This window comes from Plodia interpunctella, chromosome 30 (assembly GCF_027563975.2).
Source record: "Plodia interpunctella isolate USDA-ARS_2022_Savannah chromosome 30, ilPloInte3.2, whole genome shotgun sequence".
Taxonomy (NCBI): Eukaryota; Metazoa; Arthropoda; class Insecta; order Lepidoptera; family Pyralidae; genus Plodia; species Plodia interpunctella.
The window spans coordinates 2,300,731-2,319,806 of record NC_071323.1 but is presented as its reverse complement, the minus strand read 5'-3'; the positions used below and the strand labels follow the sequence as shown (position 1 = coordinate 2,319,806).

General features: G+C 37.7%; 2 protein-coding genes across 5 annotated transcripts in view; both read right to left on the bottom strand.

The window, feature by feature from the left end:
• Positions 1 to 755: 755 nt before the first annotated feature.
• On the bottom strand, positions 756 to 5,698 carry LOC128682336 (galectin-9-like). The gene is made up of 7 exons (XM_053766975.2): positions 5,503 to 5,698; positions 4,712 to 4,800; positions 4,262 to 4,469; positions 3,593 to 3,733; positions 2,497 to 2,569; positions 2,217 to 2,264; positions 756 to 1,712 (listed from the first exon to the last, which is right to left on the bottom strand). Exons 1-6 carry the CDS (start codon positions 5,527 to 5,529, stop codon positions 2,254 to 2,256), a joined length of 549 nt encoding a protein of 182 aa, XP_053622950.1. The 5' UTR covers positions 5,530 to 5,698; the 3' UTR covers positions 756 to 1,712; positions 2,217 to 2,253.
• A 1,070-nt stretch (positions 5,699 to 6,768) lies between these two features.
• LOC128682623 (transcription elongation regulator 1-like) overlaps positions 6,769 to 19,076 on the bottom strand; it is a 34,272-nt gene continuing 21,964 nt past the window's right edge. For 2 of the 4 annotated variants that reach the window (XM_053767479.1, XM_053767480.1), the window contains exons 18-23: positions 11,014 to 11,214; positions 10,141 to 10,263; positions 9,028 to 9,192; positions 8,310 to 8,479; positions 7,500 to 7,629; positions 6,769 to 6,884 (exon numbers count right to left, since the gene is read on the bottom strand). In XM_053767479.1, coding sequence (XP_053623454.1) covers positions 7,503 to 7,629; positions 8,310 to 8,479; positions 9,028 to 9,192; positions 10,141 to 10,263; positions 11,014 to 11,214 — 786 coding nt within the window. In that variant the 3' untranslated portion in view covers positions 6,769 to 6,884; positions 7,500 to 7,502. Of the gene's footprint in view, positions 6,885 to 7,499; positions 7,630 to 8,309; positions 8,480 to 9,027; positions 9,193 to 10,140; positions 10,264 to 11,013; positions 11,215 to 12,733; positions 17,558 to 19,076 lie in introns of those variants that run through there. The other 2 variants (XM_053767481.2, XM_053767482.2) reach the window with 2 other exon arrangements.

Here is a 19,076-nt window from a genome sequence, read left to right as displayed (position 1 = left end):
GAAATTGGTGGTGACTGGGTTTCAATTTCAACCCATACTCAGATTTTAACCCGGGTTACTACACATCAGTACGCTGACCGTTTTTCAAGTCCCCGGAATAGCCTTCGAGGACCCAATACACCTGGTCATCCTTTGGGGCACCCCTTACACGTTGTGTTACAATGGGGTGAGCCGCGGGTAACGTCAACTTTGCTAATAACTTCCTTGTAATAATGCATATAATCGAGCAGCCGCTCCATTAATGAGAGTACTTGGGTTGAGAAGCCCACTGTCCTCAGAATCTACGGAGCTAGCTCCATTCTGAATTCCCGAAACGCGGGGAAAGAGAATTGCCCAAGCAGCTTCGTCGGTCGTTGCTTAAATAGCCAGCAAGGTTAGAGGTTAGCATCCTCTGTTTGCTGGTCTAGCTACTTGGGAGGCGCGGGCAAATCAAACCAACGACCCAGGTGACAAGGATATGCTGGATGATTATCGCAGGTAGCTACTACCTAGGTATTTCTGGTTTGGTTTTAATCCAAGCTGGGACGACAGTACGTGAATTTGAAAATTTTCAAAATTTCCGCGGTGGAGACTGGCGATGGGTTGAGTTCTCCAAATGTTGCTGATGATATGCGACAAAAGGCGTCGCAAGACTTGGAATTGGCGCAAACTATAGGTTTCGAGGCAACGACAGTAAAAGCATTCCATCGACGGCTCAAGGCATCGTCTACCATAACGCCCACTTGCAAAGAACGACGTGTAAATAAAACAGTGTGTACCGAACAAACTCGAGCAATATTTAATTATATCCCTTTTGTGGAAAACTTTTAAAATACATTTATCTAATTCGGGTCAATTCGCGAACAATGAAATAGAATGAAGTTATGAACTAGAGGACATTAAGGTCGTCGAACTCCTATAACATTTGTAACTGCGTTAGGCGCCTCGGGCGGAATCTGTCCGTATCAGTCATTTCTTTTTAATATAAATAATAATAATTTTTCATGCTTGCTTTGTAAGCTATAGCATAATCGATATAATTCTACGAACGAATTCTAGGACGATTCCATAATCGTGACGTTACTAACTACAACACTGCTAATGATATAAGAATGAAAGTACCAATAAAATTTCGCCAATCCCGGTTTGCCGGAATAAATGTATAGTCTTTGAGAAATAATATTAAATGCAAAAGAACCACAGACATAATTTTAACTCAAAGTCAGTAAAAAAAAAAACTTTTGTTTTTTATGAAGTCTAATTAATTATCTCCAAGCAAGCCTGGCAATTTTATTGAAGAAAGTCTACGTGACCAGTCCTGACGCCCTGTTTGAGCCAATAGGCAAAGATAATGTGTAATGGGGGCTAACGAGAAGTTGTGTTGTATCTGTTAAAGGTTAGTTTAAAAAGTATGACTTTTTGATTGCACACACACTTGATTGAAAACAAACCAACATCTAAACCTTATATCACTCTTTTACACACAATATAAATATAGTAACAACAACAGAAGTTGTCATCCTGCGCTGAACATAAAGCTGTCAGAATTTAAAAAAACAATATCTTTGTGCTATCTCGAGAAAACAAATTCGGAATAGTGATTTTCTTCATTTTCACGTATGACAATGACGTACAGCTAATGATTTAACAACGTAAAATACTATCAATACATAATAAACTTAACAAACATTATTCGTATAGATTTCTCCTCGATGCCAACTGCTTCAAGGCACCTGAAATGAAAATACATGACATATAACAACTCTAGTTGACTGTGAAAATTTCAACTCTCAATCTCTGTTATAAAAAAGAAAAACATTTTTATTCAGACAACCGAAGATCCAAACACAATCTTACTCTAAAATGAGAGGAGTGCACTGTCAAACTTAAAGTTTGCGATGTTTCAAAACATCACACAATATTATTGTATACGTAAGGCACTATGTGTTCTGCATGTAATGAACCCCCAGGTTGCCCGTGTCGGCAAAGAGTTAAGATATCTAGCGGGTCAACATGTTGCCTCTCAATGTCAGAGTCATCTTAAGATCCTCTCTGTTATGATGTGCCCTAAATATTTCAAACTATTTCTATTACACTCTGTTGAGCGATGAACCATTAAGCGGTATTTTTGGACTTTTGCTGGTATAACGGACAGACGGACGGAGTCTAAGTAATAGGGTCCCGATTTTGAGTATATCCATAGAAATAAATAAAATAAAGTCAATAAGGATACTTACAATGGCTAGGCTATCGTCGCCGCACCGTCGCTTGACCTTAGTAGAAACCTGTGCCAAGGAAAATAATAATAAATGTCGTTGTTGCCAACAGGGAAAACCTACACATACTTAATAACATTATATCATTGAAATTTAGAGGGGAACATCGGTTTTATTCGATGTTTTTTAATATATAATTTTGGTTAACAATCATCCTTGTTGTAAACAAAAGAAAAAAAAGTATCTGATTTGACTAGTTGGGAAGTAGGCAATGAGAACCCACGTAAGTGCCCACACTTACCTTGCGGCGCGCCGTACCCGGGCGCCCCGTAGGCCGGCGGCGGGGCGCCGTACGTGTACTGTGCAGGCTCACCCTGAACGACAGACGTACTTAGTTACAAAAAAAAGTTTATTTACAAAAAATATCTCGAAAACTATATCGGCGTGTGTCAAAAATTTAGAATATGATGTGAAAAAGTACTTGTAAAAGTCAAATTTCAGAATAATCAATGATTTTCATTGATTTCGTCATAGAGATATTGTTGCATTTGGCGCGTGACATAAAGATCATATTCGTACTGTAAACGATGGGGAATTCCCTCGTCAAGAGACGATCACCTTTGGGTGCACCATTAGTTTGTGTTTAATATAATAATGCATTGTCATGAAAACTGAAACGACGTTGAAAATTTCAACTGTGTGAGACAAGCAACAAGAAACAGGTGAAATTTAACTTGCAAGATTTGATTACCGACAAGCATAGGGACAGGAGAATAGCACATTGTTCACCGAGCAATGAAAGTCACAGATTCCATCGAGGCTGTATGTCGCATTCACACGAGTTGTGAATCGTAATCCTAACAAAATGTGTGCGAATTTATGTGACGGCCAAGTCACAAAAAATAATTATATATATATAAAAAAAATCGCAGTAAGGAATCGACTTGGCTTGGCTTTACCTAGAGATTTCATTACTTTTATGGAGAAACAAGCTTCAAGATTTTATTTCTTTTTTCAGAAAGTAGTTTTGTCATGACATGACTAAAAAGTTTCAAGTATATCTATATCTATAACAGTTTGGCTAGGCTCTTAGTTTCTCATTAAGATCTCGAGATACAATAGCTGTACAGTCTTCAATGTTCCTAGATTTCAGTGAGTGAGTTCTTTATTTGGACATTGATTCAGTGTCCAAATTAAGAAACTTTGAGGTTCTAGAATATACTTATAGTGTACATACATAAAGAACACAATCTCAATGTCCTAAATCTATCCAGAGGTTTTCAATAGGGGCTCGAAAATAAAATGACTAAAATGGTTCCAGAAAAGGATGGCAAAATGGTGTTTGCTTCGCGCTCGACTTGGCGGGGTCCCTGCCGTACCCCCAGATATGAACTCACCATATAAGCTGGCTGCGCGGGCGCCGATCCCTCAAACCCGATGAACTGTACGGAGACGTCGCCGTCCACGGTCAGGTGCGAGATCCGGTGGAACGGGATCCGGTGCAGGAACTCGCAGAAGTGCATGCCATTCAGGGCCACCTGATACACAACATAAACACCATAACGAATCCCACCAATATTATAAAGGTGAAAGTTTGTATGTTCATTACTTCTTCACGCGCAAATGACATTTGGTATTCACTTTAGTTCACTTTTGAATTTTATGGCTCTATCTTTTAGCGAAACGATGATTTTGTCAATGTCAAGGTTGAGAAAGACACTGTATGTTTGTTACTTCTTCAGCTAAAACGATTGGGGCTAGGCAATTTTTATGACATTTGGTATTGGTAGCTGATATCTTGGATTAACATTACAAAAGTACCTATTCGCGATAAAAGTAGTAACACTCATAGTTCCTTACTACTTTTATCGCGAAAGGGTACTTTTGACTAAATTAGAAAGGAAAACTATCACATCTAAGTTGGCTTTATAAGTAGGAAAAAATCAACCAACTCTAAAAGCTTGAACAACTGGTGGCAGAGAGTTTTGTACCGACTCTCCAGTGAATCAGACTTACATTCGAACAATGGACGTAAGGGTGATTTATGATAGATGAAGATGACTGACCTTCATAGACAGCTGCTCACATAATATTAGCGCTTCAAACTGATCTCCGGGGCGCAGAGGCATGCCTCCTTCGGTGTCCTCCAAGCCCCAGTCCATGGCGGTGAGGTGGTTGCGCACAACACACTGCTCCACGAACCGGAAGTTGAGGTGGAGGGCGATGTCATCACGGGGGTCGGTGTTGGGCCCACATTGAAGGTTGAATGCAAACCTGACAGAACACACAAGTGTAAGCTAATGGTGAAAAAGCCCGAAGAAGAAGAAGTGTAACAGATAGACAGACTTTCACATTTATAATATTATGATGATAGTAGATGGGTCATATATATTATGTATGATACATATTCATGTACTTATGATAGTATAGATGGGTCAGCCTGAGGCAATGGCTGGGGAAAAAACCAGGACAACATTCTGATGAGACAGAAAGGTATAGATAGCATGGATACCTACCTTTGTGCCCCGGGTGGTGTGTTGCCCTGTATCCTTATCATGCGACCAGGAAATACTCCGCCAGGAATAGGATGCACACAGGGTATGATCTAAAATGAATAAAAATATATAACCAGTAAAAAAAATATATAATTGATGGTGTGCAGGTATGGTAACTCCCATTTTCTATCTAGAGCTCTGAGTTCTCTCGACTTTAAAGTTAGACGCATCAGCTGCCTGGCTACTAAAATAATAATATTAAAGTCTTATTTTTAACATTAAGTACAAATTCATTACTTACTATATCAAAAACTAATACTTACAATTAATTCCTTATACATTATTACAATGTATATTACAATGGAGCATAGCATACAGCAAGAATATACCTAATTGAAAATATTTCTCTACCTACATGCTTTGATTCGCGACTTTTGAGATCATTCATTGATATGAGTCAGACATACCTATATGCTTAATATAGTTTTTATGCGGGTAGGTACACAATTTTTTTCAAATGGATGGTGGATAGACAGAATAGGATGAATCGAACAAGAGGATTAAGGTGTAAGAATCCTTTACTGCTGTTAAGCAACAGAAATAGAGGGTTGACGTCTTGCAGAAGGTACAATTACAGGCGAATTTACCATGACCTTCACGAATTATTGCAAAATCAATGTTTTAATTATATAGTACTATTACTGTAGTAAAACAGAGCTTCAAGATATTCCCTTAAAGATAAAGGAATGCAGCAATTCCAGGCTGTTGAAAATATAATATTTGTTTTTGCGCAAAACAAGAAAAACACTTACCGGGTTGAAAATTGGAGGAGCTGCCATTTTATCGTTTATCCACTGAACCAACGCTGAATAGTGGTACGCAAAAGGAGAATCCCAACGACTATTCAATTAGGTTCTTAAATGGATTTCTTCTAAATGTGATAAAATATTAAGTACACTGCAAAATGTTAATTGCGCTTGCTACCTACAACCCGCTAAAATAAACATCTGCAAACGTCACGCAATTGCAAATAAGAAATAACCACAGAGTAGACAGGAAATAAGCAAACACAAAACCAAAGACAAGGTATAGTGTTGTCAGATGGGATTTTCAAAAATCTGGAGACATCAAAAAATTAAAACCCTGTTAAAAAAGTAAAAGCATAACTTAAGTTAAATATGTTTTGTCACTATCGCACTTTATAATATTTAACAGAAAGAAACAAAACAATTATTTTACAGATATAACTATAGATAAACAAAAACCGAATATGATTTGTTATTCTATCCCATGGATCTGTGACAAAAAAATGGTTGCCTGTAAAGTCGGTTTTACGGGCGAAGATTTTACGTGACAACGTCTTTTTACGCGCGCGGCAGACCGATCATAGTTGAGTGGGAGAGAGACGCAAGGCATTCGGCGGGCCTCTCTCTCGTTCGGTGACTCATCGTAACGTTACCGGGCGTTACACTTTTTCATAAGTGACTCCCAGCCGCAACCTAATTTAAGACGTTGTCACGTCAAAAAAACACAGACATTTAATTTTAAATGTTTGTGAAAAAACCAGACATTTATCTTGTAAATATTATTCCACGAAGTACATACATTTGGCGGGAATTTCAATTTTTTACAAACTCATATTTCTGTAGGAGATACTTTCTAAATGGAGTAACGCACACCACAAAAAGAATAGTCTCGATCTTCGAGCAGTTGTCACATATACTATTCATTTTTTTTTTTTCTAAGAAAAAGTGCAGTTGCAGTGCAAACTGTAGTTACTGCCACCCCCTTGAATTTAGTCATTTCATTGTAATCTCACAATGTACATTAATTAGTTGAGATTACTTTTCAAAGGTTACAAAAATACTTTTCACTAGCGATCAAAGCCAGTTTGGTAAGGTGGTCACGTCAAAATATCACGTCTTTTTCGATTTAGGGGTGAGTAGTTTACGCAGTCAAGTTAATTGGTTCATAACAAATAAATAAACTTTCTTTTGCATTTATTTGTTATATTTGTTAGGAAGTTAGAATAGGATTAGGATATTATTACCATACCAGAAATGTTACAATGAAACACGTTATTTGGAACAAGTGTTTTTATTTCATAGAAATTATCACTACTTAGTCGTCTATAACAATAAATGTATGTACTCAAAATATACATTTTGGGCTTCCTTTCGTTTAGCCGCTTCCGCTGTAATATAAAAGAATATTATTAATTTTAACTTGTAATACAAAATACAATGCCTAGCACGAAACATACAACCGTAATACGTTACTAATGTCAACATGCTGTGTCTTGTGTGTATCGTCTACGCATCGTGTAAAAAGAGAACGTGTGGACGCAACGACGCGTTTCTTGGTAGCCCCCCAATCCTCAATGTCAAACCCATTGGGGAACAGGACAATAAGTGCGGGTTTGTTCTCACTATCCTGTCGATTCGAAATGAGACGCAGCGAATCAATCACAATGCGATGGTAGTCGTTGCGTCACAATAGCGCACAGTGGTTGGTAGCTCCGTCTCACTGCAGCTCGAATAGTGAGATGCAAATAGCAAAGTCGTTACACACACATCTATTTATTTGTTTATTTATAAAGTCACTCACTGCACTGTTATATAATAATAATAATGTAGAATAGTAAGAAAATGTCTTTCATTTTACTCGTTATAATGATACTCACTTGACTTATGTCCGTGTTTATCATTATTAATGGAGAATTCATATTCTACGAAATCTATAATAATAATATAATACTGAGTAAGGTGCTAATAAGGGTTTGGGACGCGGTCGATTATAATCAAGTCACCTATCACTTGGCGCGCCTGGCGGGCTCGGAGGCGGTGGGCGGCGGCGGCGGGCCCTTCTTCTCCAGCTCCTCCAGGTGCGCGCTGATGATGGTCTGCCGCTCCTCCGGCAGGTGCTCCAGCGCCAGGTACCTGGACATCCGACCATGATAACGTTGTATTCACATATTCAGAACTAGCTGTTGGTAGCAACTCCGCAACTGCGTGAGACTGTGCGTCTTCAGCAGCAACTGCCACACAAGGCTCTTCCCCATCAAGCTTTCCTTATATGGTGAGATTTTTATTGATTGAGAATTTAATTTGGGGATTATTATTAACTTTTTAACACCTTTATCGGTTGAACTACTAGGCAAATAGCCTTGACAAACACGTTATGATTGTTTAAACACACGGATTAATAAAACAAGACTCGAGAGACTTTGAAATTCTTTTCTATTCAATTTTTTCTGTCAGTTCTTGCGGGAGTGAGGGTCACTAGTACTAGGGCATTATAAATATTGTTTGTTAATTCTATTCTTAAATCCAAATCCAAGACGTTGATTAGTTGGTGCTTCAAGGGCAGGCACCTGGACACACAGTCAACTAAGATAGCCTCAGGGAGACGCTCCAGCTCAGCAGCGGAACACGAATCTCTAAATAAAGAAAGGGTAACACACATGCACACTGTAAATGCAACATTGTGATATCACCTAGCGACATATTTGAACAGGGTCTTTGAAATTCAATTTTTTCCTGTCAATTCTTTCTTTTACTAGGGCACTGTAAATGATGTTCTCCAATCTGAAATCCAAATTATAACACGATGATTTCACCTGGCGTCGTGTTTGAGCGTGTCGTGTATGGCTTGCATGGCGGCGGCGCTGTCGGCGGCGGCGGCGCGGCTGCGGTGCGTGAGCCCGCGCGTCTCCAGCAGCAGCTGCCGCAGCGCGCTCTTGGCCGCGCTCAGCTGGTCGCGCTGATAGTCCCGGAACTCGCGCTCCATCTGCCGTGCACAATATAAATCATTCATATTTCAATACAACATTAGATAAAGATATAATTTATATTATTTTGTAGCATATTACACGTTACGAGATGAGCGCTGTAGTTTTATCTTAGAACGCGGTGACATGCAACAGTACTTTCCTCTTTAAAAAAATTAAATAACAAATATTTTTTTTAAACGAATGTAATATGTATTTTTTTACGACCTCCGTTGCCTAATAGTCACCATACCGGACTGCTACACTAGAGGTCCCGGGTTCGAACTCCGGTCAGGTCAACATGGAAAATGATATTTTTCAGATTGGCCTGGGTCTTGGATGTTCATCTATATTATGTACATGTTATAGAATATAATATCGTCGTTAGTATCCCATAACACAAGTTTCGAATTTACTTTGTGGGGCTAACTCAATCTGTGTGTTCTGTCCTTTTATATTAATAATTTTTTTAGAAAATATTAGATCTCTTAATTTTTACACGCGTATTTATTTCACTGATGGTGGTGGCGCATAGTGCATGAAGTACAACGCAATGGTGTAGGTATACCTGCGAGGAGCTGGTGTAGAGCGGCGTGGCGGGCTCCGCCTTGAGCTGCGCGCGCACGTCCCGCCAGTGCGCGGTGCAGCCCACGCTCAGCTCGCTCAGCAGCGCGCGCAGCTTGTCCCGCCGCTTCGTCGCCAGCGTCGCCGTGTGCTGCATGAACAGCCGCTCCTGTGTCGCACATCAATTATTTTTCACTTATTTTGACATAAAACACAATAAGTTTAAAAAACAGTGTAGCGGGAGGTTATCATGCTCAACCGCCACAAAGGTGGTGTAGCGCCTGGGGAACCGCACTTATCCAATGGTGTCATGTCGGAGGTTGTATATATGCTTCCAATCGAAAACGCACTGTCTGCGCGGTCTAGGCTTGTTAGCTTCTGGCAGTGAGTCGACCGTAGTGCTATCTGTCCGTAAAGTCGTGGATCACTTTGCATTTGGTCGGCTTTTTACATCTGCGGCGTTGTGCATATGGCGTGGTAGATGTCGCAAACAATTTCAAGGTCAGCAACGTGCAGAGCACGCGATTTCATCCTGCTCTGGCTAATAGGCAACAATCGCATTTCTAAGGAGGGTAGCCGTCAGACAGGCGGCCATTTGTAAAATCATAGCCGAATCTTAAAAATTTCAACGATTATTTTTTACAATACGTGCTTTACGGCGTCACAGACCGAATGCAACCGGGAACATTTGCTCAAGATAGTCTGTTGTTAGTTCCTCGATGAGACCGCTTATTGTAATATTTTTTTGTTGGTTGTACATTATCGTGACACATTATGTACGTATAAATAGCTAATAATAAAATTCGAACCCATTTGACTACCTTTTTATTATTTAATCCATCTGCCGTTCCATTTCATGATTTGCAAATATCCGACAGGGTTCGTATTGTAGCTGTAATCATTAACAGTGTGCCTAGTTGTTAAGAGAACTGTACAGGAAGTAATAACCGCAATAACAAGTTATAAACGCTTTGAATTAAATTAACATAAGCATAAGAATGTCTTTATTTGCATTCAATGGGTACAAATAGTCTTAATTTACGAATTTAGTTCCAATCATTCAGCCTGTGATGGCATATAAAGAAGACAAAGACTCGTTAAATGTTGTATGAATTACCTTATCTTCTTTGGTAAGCAAGTCAGCGCTGCTAAAGCGGTGGTCCTTCTTCAATTGTTTCTTGGCGTCGCGCCACGCCAGGTCCGGGTTCCGCACCATGTCTACTAGCAGGGCGTTGAAATTCTGAAAATAGTTAATTACGAATTTATTTATGTAATCTAGTTTACTTTTTATTAAATACAAACATAGGACACAAGTTTTTACAAAAATAATAAAGAGATTCCAGCTCGTCGCCGCTTGGAAGGGTTCCAAGAAGGTTGGCAGCATTACCCCTCTGAACCGCTATGGCAATCCTCTGTGCCAAGTATCTCTATAAAAATATCGCTCGTTACCTCACGACCCCACGGGCCTCGTCTCAACAGCAAAGGGCACAAATATGTAGCTCGAATCCAAGTCACCATATTTCCTCCGCTTCAAAATTTATTTCATTGTATGGCGTCTCATTCGGTAGGTGTACTCGTATTTATTATTATTAACCAATTAGGAATTATTTAAATATTTAGGTCTTATGGTTGACTGGTAACGGATACCAAATGGCGTTAATGGCGGAGACTATTTGTACATTCTCCTCTGTCCCGGTACTTCTCAATTCAAAGCCACAAACACAAAGTAAATAAATTTCAGCAAAATAAAACAGAGAGGACTCTCCTTGAGGAGATGTCTATGTCCAGCAGTGGATTTCTTGTCGCTGAGATAATGATATAATTATATGTATGATTCGCACTGTCTTTGCAAATAAATATGTATATCTTTATGTATGAATACAAGTCTGGGGCGATCATGTTAGCAGTTATCCACTTTGGGGTTACTGAGTTAGGGGAGTTACCCTACACCCCGTATGTATGTCTATACCTTACTAGCATGTATGATTACCTGCATGGCCTCGTCTTTCCTGTGGTACTCTCGTTCCTTGTCCCGGTCCCGCAGACTGGTGGCCAGCGCCCGCTGCACCTCTCTCTGTCTCTCCTTGATGGAGGCGAGCGCTCGCGCTTCCTTTTCTCGCGCTTGCGCCTCACTGTCGTCCGCCTCGCCGTCCGCCTCCTCCGTCTCCGTGTTCTCCTGGTGGTTTTCGGTCTATATCCACAAAAAATATCTTCTTCAATGTATACTTTTTATAATTTTGAAAATAAACAATGTCTATGTTAGTTACTGTTTACCTTTTTATTCTTAAAAATTTACCGGTTTTCAGTTAAAATATGTTTTGTCTCTTTCTGTGAAGCAAAAAGCATATAAAGTATTGTAATGTGTGATAGGGACAACACAGTAAAATATGTGTTGCTTTACAATACTTTATATACTTTTTGCTTCACAGAAAGAGACAAAACATATTTTTACTTATAGTCTGTTATAATTTTTTATGATAAAAAAGTTTATTCTGTAGTATCAAAAGTAACATAGGTCAATTAGATCGTTTTAAGTTTTACGTGAAAAGGATTTAGTTTCATAAAAAACTTTCGTTTTGAGAAGTAGCTGTGAGGTCATGGGCAAGAAACCTTGGTTAGCTGTTACTACAAATGTACAAATATATAAGTTCGTCTAGGTAGGCGTTATTATATATTCATATTTAATTTACGTTACTTCTTCTTCTTCATAGTCGTATTCCTCATGGCTGAGGGTAGTGGTTATTACGTGGAATGAAACACACACAACAATTTTCTTGGCATTATTAATGGAGTGGTTTTCCATTGCCTTCTCCATTTCACACACGAGTTAATAATAAACAACCAGTGTGCAGGTTTCCTCACTATGTTTTCCTTTACCGGAAGCAAGTGGTGGTCGATGAAAACTACTATACATGAGTCAGATTTGTATACAAACTCATGTGACACGAGTAGGATTCGAACCTGGGACCTTTCGATCCACAGGCGGGCGTCTTAACCATTACACCACCACCGTTTCTTACGTTACTTAGTTATGATAAAATTAGGTATTTTTTGCTTATCTCTCTCTCTCTCAATAGAATTTTAAATAATCAAAATGAAACTGATAAAAAGGGAAACGAAACCTTTCATTTTATTTTTTAAAAAGATTAGAAGGCGTAATCTGGTATTCTAAAAACGAAGTCTTCTACTCGTAACTAAAAAAAATGCATGTTGAATCTTCTTCTACAGTAATGTAACAATTCGTTAACTTTGAATCACTTACGTTAAGTATCTATTTAGTATTACTTTCACTATTTTAGCATATATGGCGTGTGATCAAATAGTAATATTTGAGCATATACCGTATTTGTATGAACCATTCATATTGTCGTAATTCGTATTAAATATAGAGGTTTTACCTTCCAATAAAACGATCGAGGCCTAACAATAATATATTAGACAAGCCACTCGCAATAATATTGTTTCTTAGAGCCTCGAATAAAGGTACCGTGTATTAATAGGATACTTACCGCGGTAGCAAAATTCACTACACAAATTTTTATGAACCGACTTATTCGATAACAATTATAGACAATTAGCTTTTGTCCGCAGCTCGAATCATTAATTATGTTACGAATTTCATCAAAATCTGCTCAGCAGTGTAGCTATATGATGCTATATGCCCTGTGGAAAAAAATCTACTTACAGGGAATCAGAATTAAAAAATCAACTTTGTTTCTTAAACACTGTTTATGTACTTCGATTTATATCATCAATTCATAATTATAAGAATTTATTATTAATACCACATTTTCGAATAATGTATAACTAAGATTAAAACCGTCGTATTAAATTCTTATTGTATTGAAAATTCAACAAGATTCTGACTCTTTATCTGAACGTTCGTAACGCTGAAACTTATATCTTTTTAAAGAAAAAAATGGTATAGGTACATAGTGTAATCAACACGGGCCTAACACAAGGCGGTAAGTTTCAGTTCTACGAACGTTATGATAAATATCGTGATCCCATTGACTCAGCTGTCATGCATTATTAGGCATGCGAAAAAATTAATTCCCGAGTTGTTTATTTACAATTGCGGCCTTATGTGAATTTAATAACAACTTTGTACGTACATAACACGAAATTCGCCTTTAATACATGTACCACAAAAACTAAGCCCAATTCACAACGCCTAAGTTTTTTGTTACTAAATAATTTTAGAACTATATTTTAATCGCGCATGTATTTACAATTATGTGGAATATGAATGTAAACAGAGAGTGAAGTGTGGATTTGATTTTCACTTCTCCCTGTGGAGACGATTTGCAGTGAGACGCCAATCACAACGCGGTGTGGTTGTCATTACATAACTGTGATTACAGGTCTATCACTTTTATAATTTACACCGATGTACCTGGGCAAAAGTCTAATTTTTGTACGGTGCGAAAATATTTTGGCTAATCAGAGCGCGCCATGTTTACCCGCGAACAGAGCTGTCCGCTATTGGCTGACGCGTACGCGTAATGTCGTCCGTGGAGTCCGCGCCGTCGCGTCGTACGCACCAATCATTGAATTTTTTTGGATTTTAAGACTTATGTCCTAGTAATATGTTCGTTATTTTATTGATTATGTATTCGGTTTGAATCGGCGGTAGGACGTGCTATTCTGCGCAATCGAATATGGCCGATGTAACTTATAAACGTGGTAGTATTGTAACCAATCACAGTGATGTAATGACAACCACACCGCGTTGTGATTGGTTAGCTGTGTCTCACTGCGAATCGACTCGTGAGTGAGAAATGAAATTTAAACTCACACTGTTTTTCACAACGAGCTTTTCAACTGTCTGAAATGTTACTGGCAGAGAAAAAACTAAGAATAATTACATAGTGTAAAGAGATAATGATGTCATATGTTTTATATTTATATAATTTCTCATATTTGGCATACTATTGCATATGCAATGCAAGTATGCAAAATATGAGAAATTAACTTAAATAACCTATTGCAGCTATTATTGTGATAACGAAACAAATTTATGTCTACATTTTTAAAATACCTTAAGAAATAAAAATTAGTTTGGGCATTTTTGTATGGACTTGTAGCCTCATCGTGGTAGGGTAAGTTTTATTCCCATTTTATAGCACCCAAATAAAGAATAGACCTATGCTGTTAATGATAATTAGAAAAAAAATCAATGTAACCCTCTGTATAGTGAGTCAAGTACAAGTCGGCGGTGAAGACGGCAGTACTCATGAAAAATTTAAATTACTTACAAACCAAATTTATACAGAACAGAATATAAAATTTTCTGTTTGTATGTATGGTTCAAATAAAATATACTATTGAAAAATAATAAATACGTAACAAAATAAATACATAAAAATTCATAATATTTTCTATCTCGCGCCAACATGTCCTTGGCAGACTGTACAAATTGAACCAAAACTGTTTTATATTTTGACGTTCTAGCCAATTTTTTTTAGACAAACTACATACACTATCACTGTTATTCATAAATAAGATTAAAAATTTAAGAAACCCCCGACTGAAGTTGCCGTCATCCTTTCATCTCCTAAAAAAGAGCTGCTGGTTTCCAAACTCATCAAACGTTTTCCAAAGATAGTCAAGAACACTCTCATTTAAATTATCTTTCAATAAAAACTAGATCAAAATCGGTTCAGCCGATTGGCTGCTACGATGCGACGAACAGACCATACAGATACACAGACACGTTAAACCTCATAACTCCCCTCTTTCTGTCGTCAGAGGTTACGATAAAGCCAAAGTATGTATATAAAGTGCGATAGTGACAAAAGATACTTTAGCTTAAAGTGTTCTTTTTAACTTTTTTATGAATGTCAGGGTAGATCTATGTTTTTGTTAATAAATGTACGGAACGGAACTGGGTTAAATATATAAAATAAAATCAATACCAGCACATCTTAATCATAATTGAATACTACTACTTAATATTTTTTTCTTATGTTTATTAATATGTCGTCGATAAGGTGAATGACACTCACAGAATTTGAATTAAGAATTCTACAGTTATGAAAGTAGTCTTTGCATAAGAGGCCTACCTATTTTATACTTCAGGCGGTAGTTACTGAATACGATCATCAGATAATCAATCTGGTGCCGCGAGTTATAACGTTTGTTTATTTGTTATCCCAAAGAACAGCTTGTAATAATTTACAAATACAAAATAAGTATTAAATATTTTTGACACAATCTTTTATTGTCGTCATGCATTGTCAACAAAACTAAACGTGTATACAAAAATTTTGCTCAATCAGCTGATGATGTCTATTTACAATGAAGTTTTTGTTGCAAGATTCCACTCGGACCGGACATACATTGTAAGTAAAATAAAAGCTTTTGCCCATGGCTCCGTTTGCGGTAAAAAAATATCTTGTATGGTTTTCATAGAAACTTTCATCACCTTAAAGGGTTAAATTTTAGTTTATGCGCTGATATATTATACGTACCAGTCTGGGTAAAATTTTTCATTTTTTCTGTAAAAAGGGTGTATAGTCAGCTATATTAGCTTCGGCTATAGCAGCGTACATAATAAAATATGTGTGAATCGTCAGGAGGGATTCCGCAGACCCCTCCCGTTCACACGCGCTCACAATCGACCCGCGTAGAAGTACGAGGGCTGCTATTTATGTATCCGGAACTGGCCAATAATTCTAGAATATTTAAAAAGTAATTACAACATTTGAAAATAGAACTCTTCGGCTAGAGAATAAATATTTTTCATGTCCCTGTCATTTGTTTTTTTCAATTGGCGCCAATTTTGAAAATAGCTTGTCTTCATTGCCATGGATTTAACTCGTGAACATTTTCGCGCGATGATTTATTATGATTTTCGGCGTGGATTAACTCAAAAACAGTGCATCGAACAACTGATTTTAACTTTTGGAGATGAAGCACCATCGAAAACCACTGTGTATTATTGGTTTAAGGAATTTCAACGTGGACGGTCTATGCTCACGGATGAAAATAAGGAGGGTCGTCCTAAATCGGTAGTGGTACAACAAAATATTGATGCTGTGCGACAATTAGTAATGCAAGATCGTCATGTTACATACCGCGAGATAGAGGCGTCTCTGGGCATTAGTATGACGAGTATACACGCGATATTACACGAACATTTAATTGTTAAAAAAATTTGTTCGCGTTTGATTCCGCACAACTTGAGCGTAGATCAAAAACAGGCTCGTGTCGACTGGTGTAAGAAAATGATAAAAAAATACAACCGTGGCACGTCAAAAGCTGTTTATAATATCTACACAGGTGACGAAACCTGGATCTATGCTTATGACCCTGAAACTAAACAGCAGTCAACGGTGTGGGTCTTTCAAGATGAACCGAATCCAACAAAAGTTGTTCGTGCGAGAAGCACTTTAAAGCAAATGGTCGCTTGTTTTTTTGGTATCAACGGACATGTAGCTACAGTGCCACTAGAGAATAGTAGGACGGTTAATTCTGAATGGTACACCACCATTTGTTTGCCAGAAGTCTTTGAAAAAATACGAAAGAACAACCCACAACGCAGAATCATACTTCATCACGACAATGCTAGCTGCCACAAGTCGGCTGAAACAAATAATTTTTTGGATGGTCAAAAGATTGAATTGACGGGTCATCCGCCGTACAGCCCCGACCTGGCACCCAATGATTTTAATTTATTTCCAAACATTAAAAATAAATTACGTGGTCAACGTTTTTCGAGCCGCGAAGAGGCCGTTGATGCGTTCAAAACACACGTTTTGGACATACCTCAATCAGAATGGAAAAAGTGCTTTGAAAATTGGTTTCATCGTATGCAGAAGTGCATAGATCATCGCGGAGAATACTTCGAGAAACAATAAAACCATATGTAATAATATATGTTTGTTTAATTTTGTTATTCCGGATACATAAATAGCAGCCCTCGTACGGGTGACTTTATTTTCTAATTCATTTTATGTTTCGCGAATGTTACCTATTATATACAAAATTGTAACGTTTTCATTTTGGATTTTGAAATATACAATTGTATTTGTGAATTGAGGCATTTCATTGCGCATGGGCGTTGCGTAGTGACAGGACCCTTCAGAACACATGCTAATACGGAAGTCTGTGTTTCGATCACTGAAAGTTCACCGTTTGAAGTACACGTATAGCAAACACTAATCTTTCTCAGACTTCTTCCTCTTCTTCTTTTCAATTTTCTCCTTCTTCTTCTCTACTTTCTTTTTCGCAGCTTTCTTATCTTCAGGCTCTGGCGACTTGAAGTCTTCGGTCTTCCTCTTTTTCGGAGGAGATTTTATCGGCGTTTTCTTTTCGGGCGTGGGTAGATCTTTTTTCGAGGAACGCAACTGTTTCGGGGAGCGAACCTCTTTGTCGGGTGTCGTCGATTTAGATTTTTCAGATCTTTCTGATGTGAGCTCTTGTGACTTCTTAGTGGATTTGGACGATTTCGAGTCTTCTTCACCAGGGATGCCGAGGATCTCGGCCCACTGATCCGGTGGCGGGGTCGGTTGCTTCCGTTCTTCCTCGGTCTGTTGATAAACGGTCAACGTTAAGAGACCAAATTTGCGTATTTGCACATTCACCGAATCATCAAAATATAACTTTATGAATGGAAGAAGTTGACATGAAGTTTTTCATGAAACAGTTTTATAAAAATGTATTTTGTCTGAAATGTCTATATATTTTTTGTTTTTCACGTTATCAAAGGTAGAACAGTTTCTTATATATAATTCAGTAAAATATTCAACAACTTCGGTTCATTGTTATCTCTTAATGATTACGTAAATGTAGCTTCATCGTAATGCGAACCTGCATCGGACACATGCTGGCAACACTGACGGACGGCCTTAGGAATTAATTATCATAAAATTAATAAAAATGTGTAAAAAAGAGATTGTTCTGTATGTATTCTTAAAATTATATTTGAGTCTTCGTTTACGTAGAAACATTGTACAAAAGTAATTCTTTTTTACAATTTTGTCCTACCTAAAATCTAACCTAAAATAACCAAACCTAATGAAATTGTCATTTGTCCACAAAATCCAAGTAACATCTTGTATTACTTATGTTAAATTGTGGTATAAACTTTTAGTTGTCATTTTTAGCTTTGATAAACGTATCGATACAACATTTAGTTTCCATAATATTTCCAGAAGGTTCCTAAGGCCGTGTATCTTATGTGTGGTCCGCGAGTCCGACCAGGACAGGTCTCTTAACGTCGCCGTTGAAATCTGACCTCTACAGTTTGTATATAAAGAGTACAAAACGATTTTTTAACGAACTACATTTTGTTTCATTGCAACACCAAATTGAATGATAAACCAAAATGATAGATAAAAGCGTTAATTTGATGTTATAAACACACACATACAAATAATATAAAAATATATAATAAGAAAAGAGTGAAATATAATATTTAATGTATCAATAAATGGTCAAGATGGTTGGTAAGCAGTGTTGTCGGACAAGAGGACACTGAGCCATCATTCTTTTTCTACTCTTTATACACAGACTGTACTATCACTAATAGTGTTTCAAGCAAATGTACAGCGTACTACTGAAGTAATTTAAAGAAATGTCATTACATAGATGAATCATTGGCAATTGATCTCGCAGAACTTTAATGTTTGTGACAAAGACAAGAAAACCAAATACCGAGCTAGCGTAGTCAAATGAGATAGAACATTTCCACAAAACATTCCACCCGTCTCATAAAAACTATTAGATTACGTGTTACTGAGAGACAAAAAGACATTAGAGCTCCGATCCGTTCCTTCTCGTGTTTTTCTTATTCTCTTTCTTGTATGAGCGAAACGAAAGATTTGACGAAGCTTTCTCTGTCTACGCTTTGCGATGGGAGCATGTGCGTGGATATTTTTAAATTCTTCAGACACAGTAAGTGACCTCACTGGACAAGTGGCGCCAACTCAACTAGTGATACAAAAAATGGCAATTAAAACTTAACGGCCTCCATTTGAACCTTTTTGGATTTGACATAATGTTCCTCGTCCGTTACATCTACCCTCCTGGCCGTTCTGAAATCAGATC

Excerpts from the sequence above, each read along its gene's own strand:
- LOC128682336 (XM_053766975.2), bottom strand. The coding sequence starts at position 5,529 with ATGGCAGCTCCTCCAATTTTCAACCCG. Across the intron at positions 3,734-4,261 it reads GTGAGCAGCTGTCTATGAAG|GTGGCCCTGAATGGCATGCA; the intron begins GTCAGTCATCTT and ends GTTGTGTATCAG. Across the intron at positions 2,570-3,592 it reads CCGCGCAGCCAGCTTATATG|GGTGAGCCTGCACAGTACAC; the intron begins GTGAGTTCATAT and ends TCTGTCGTTCAG.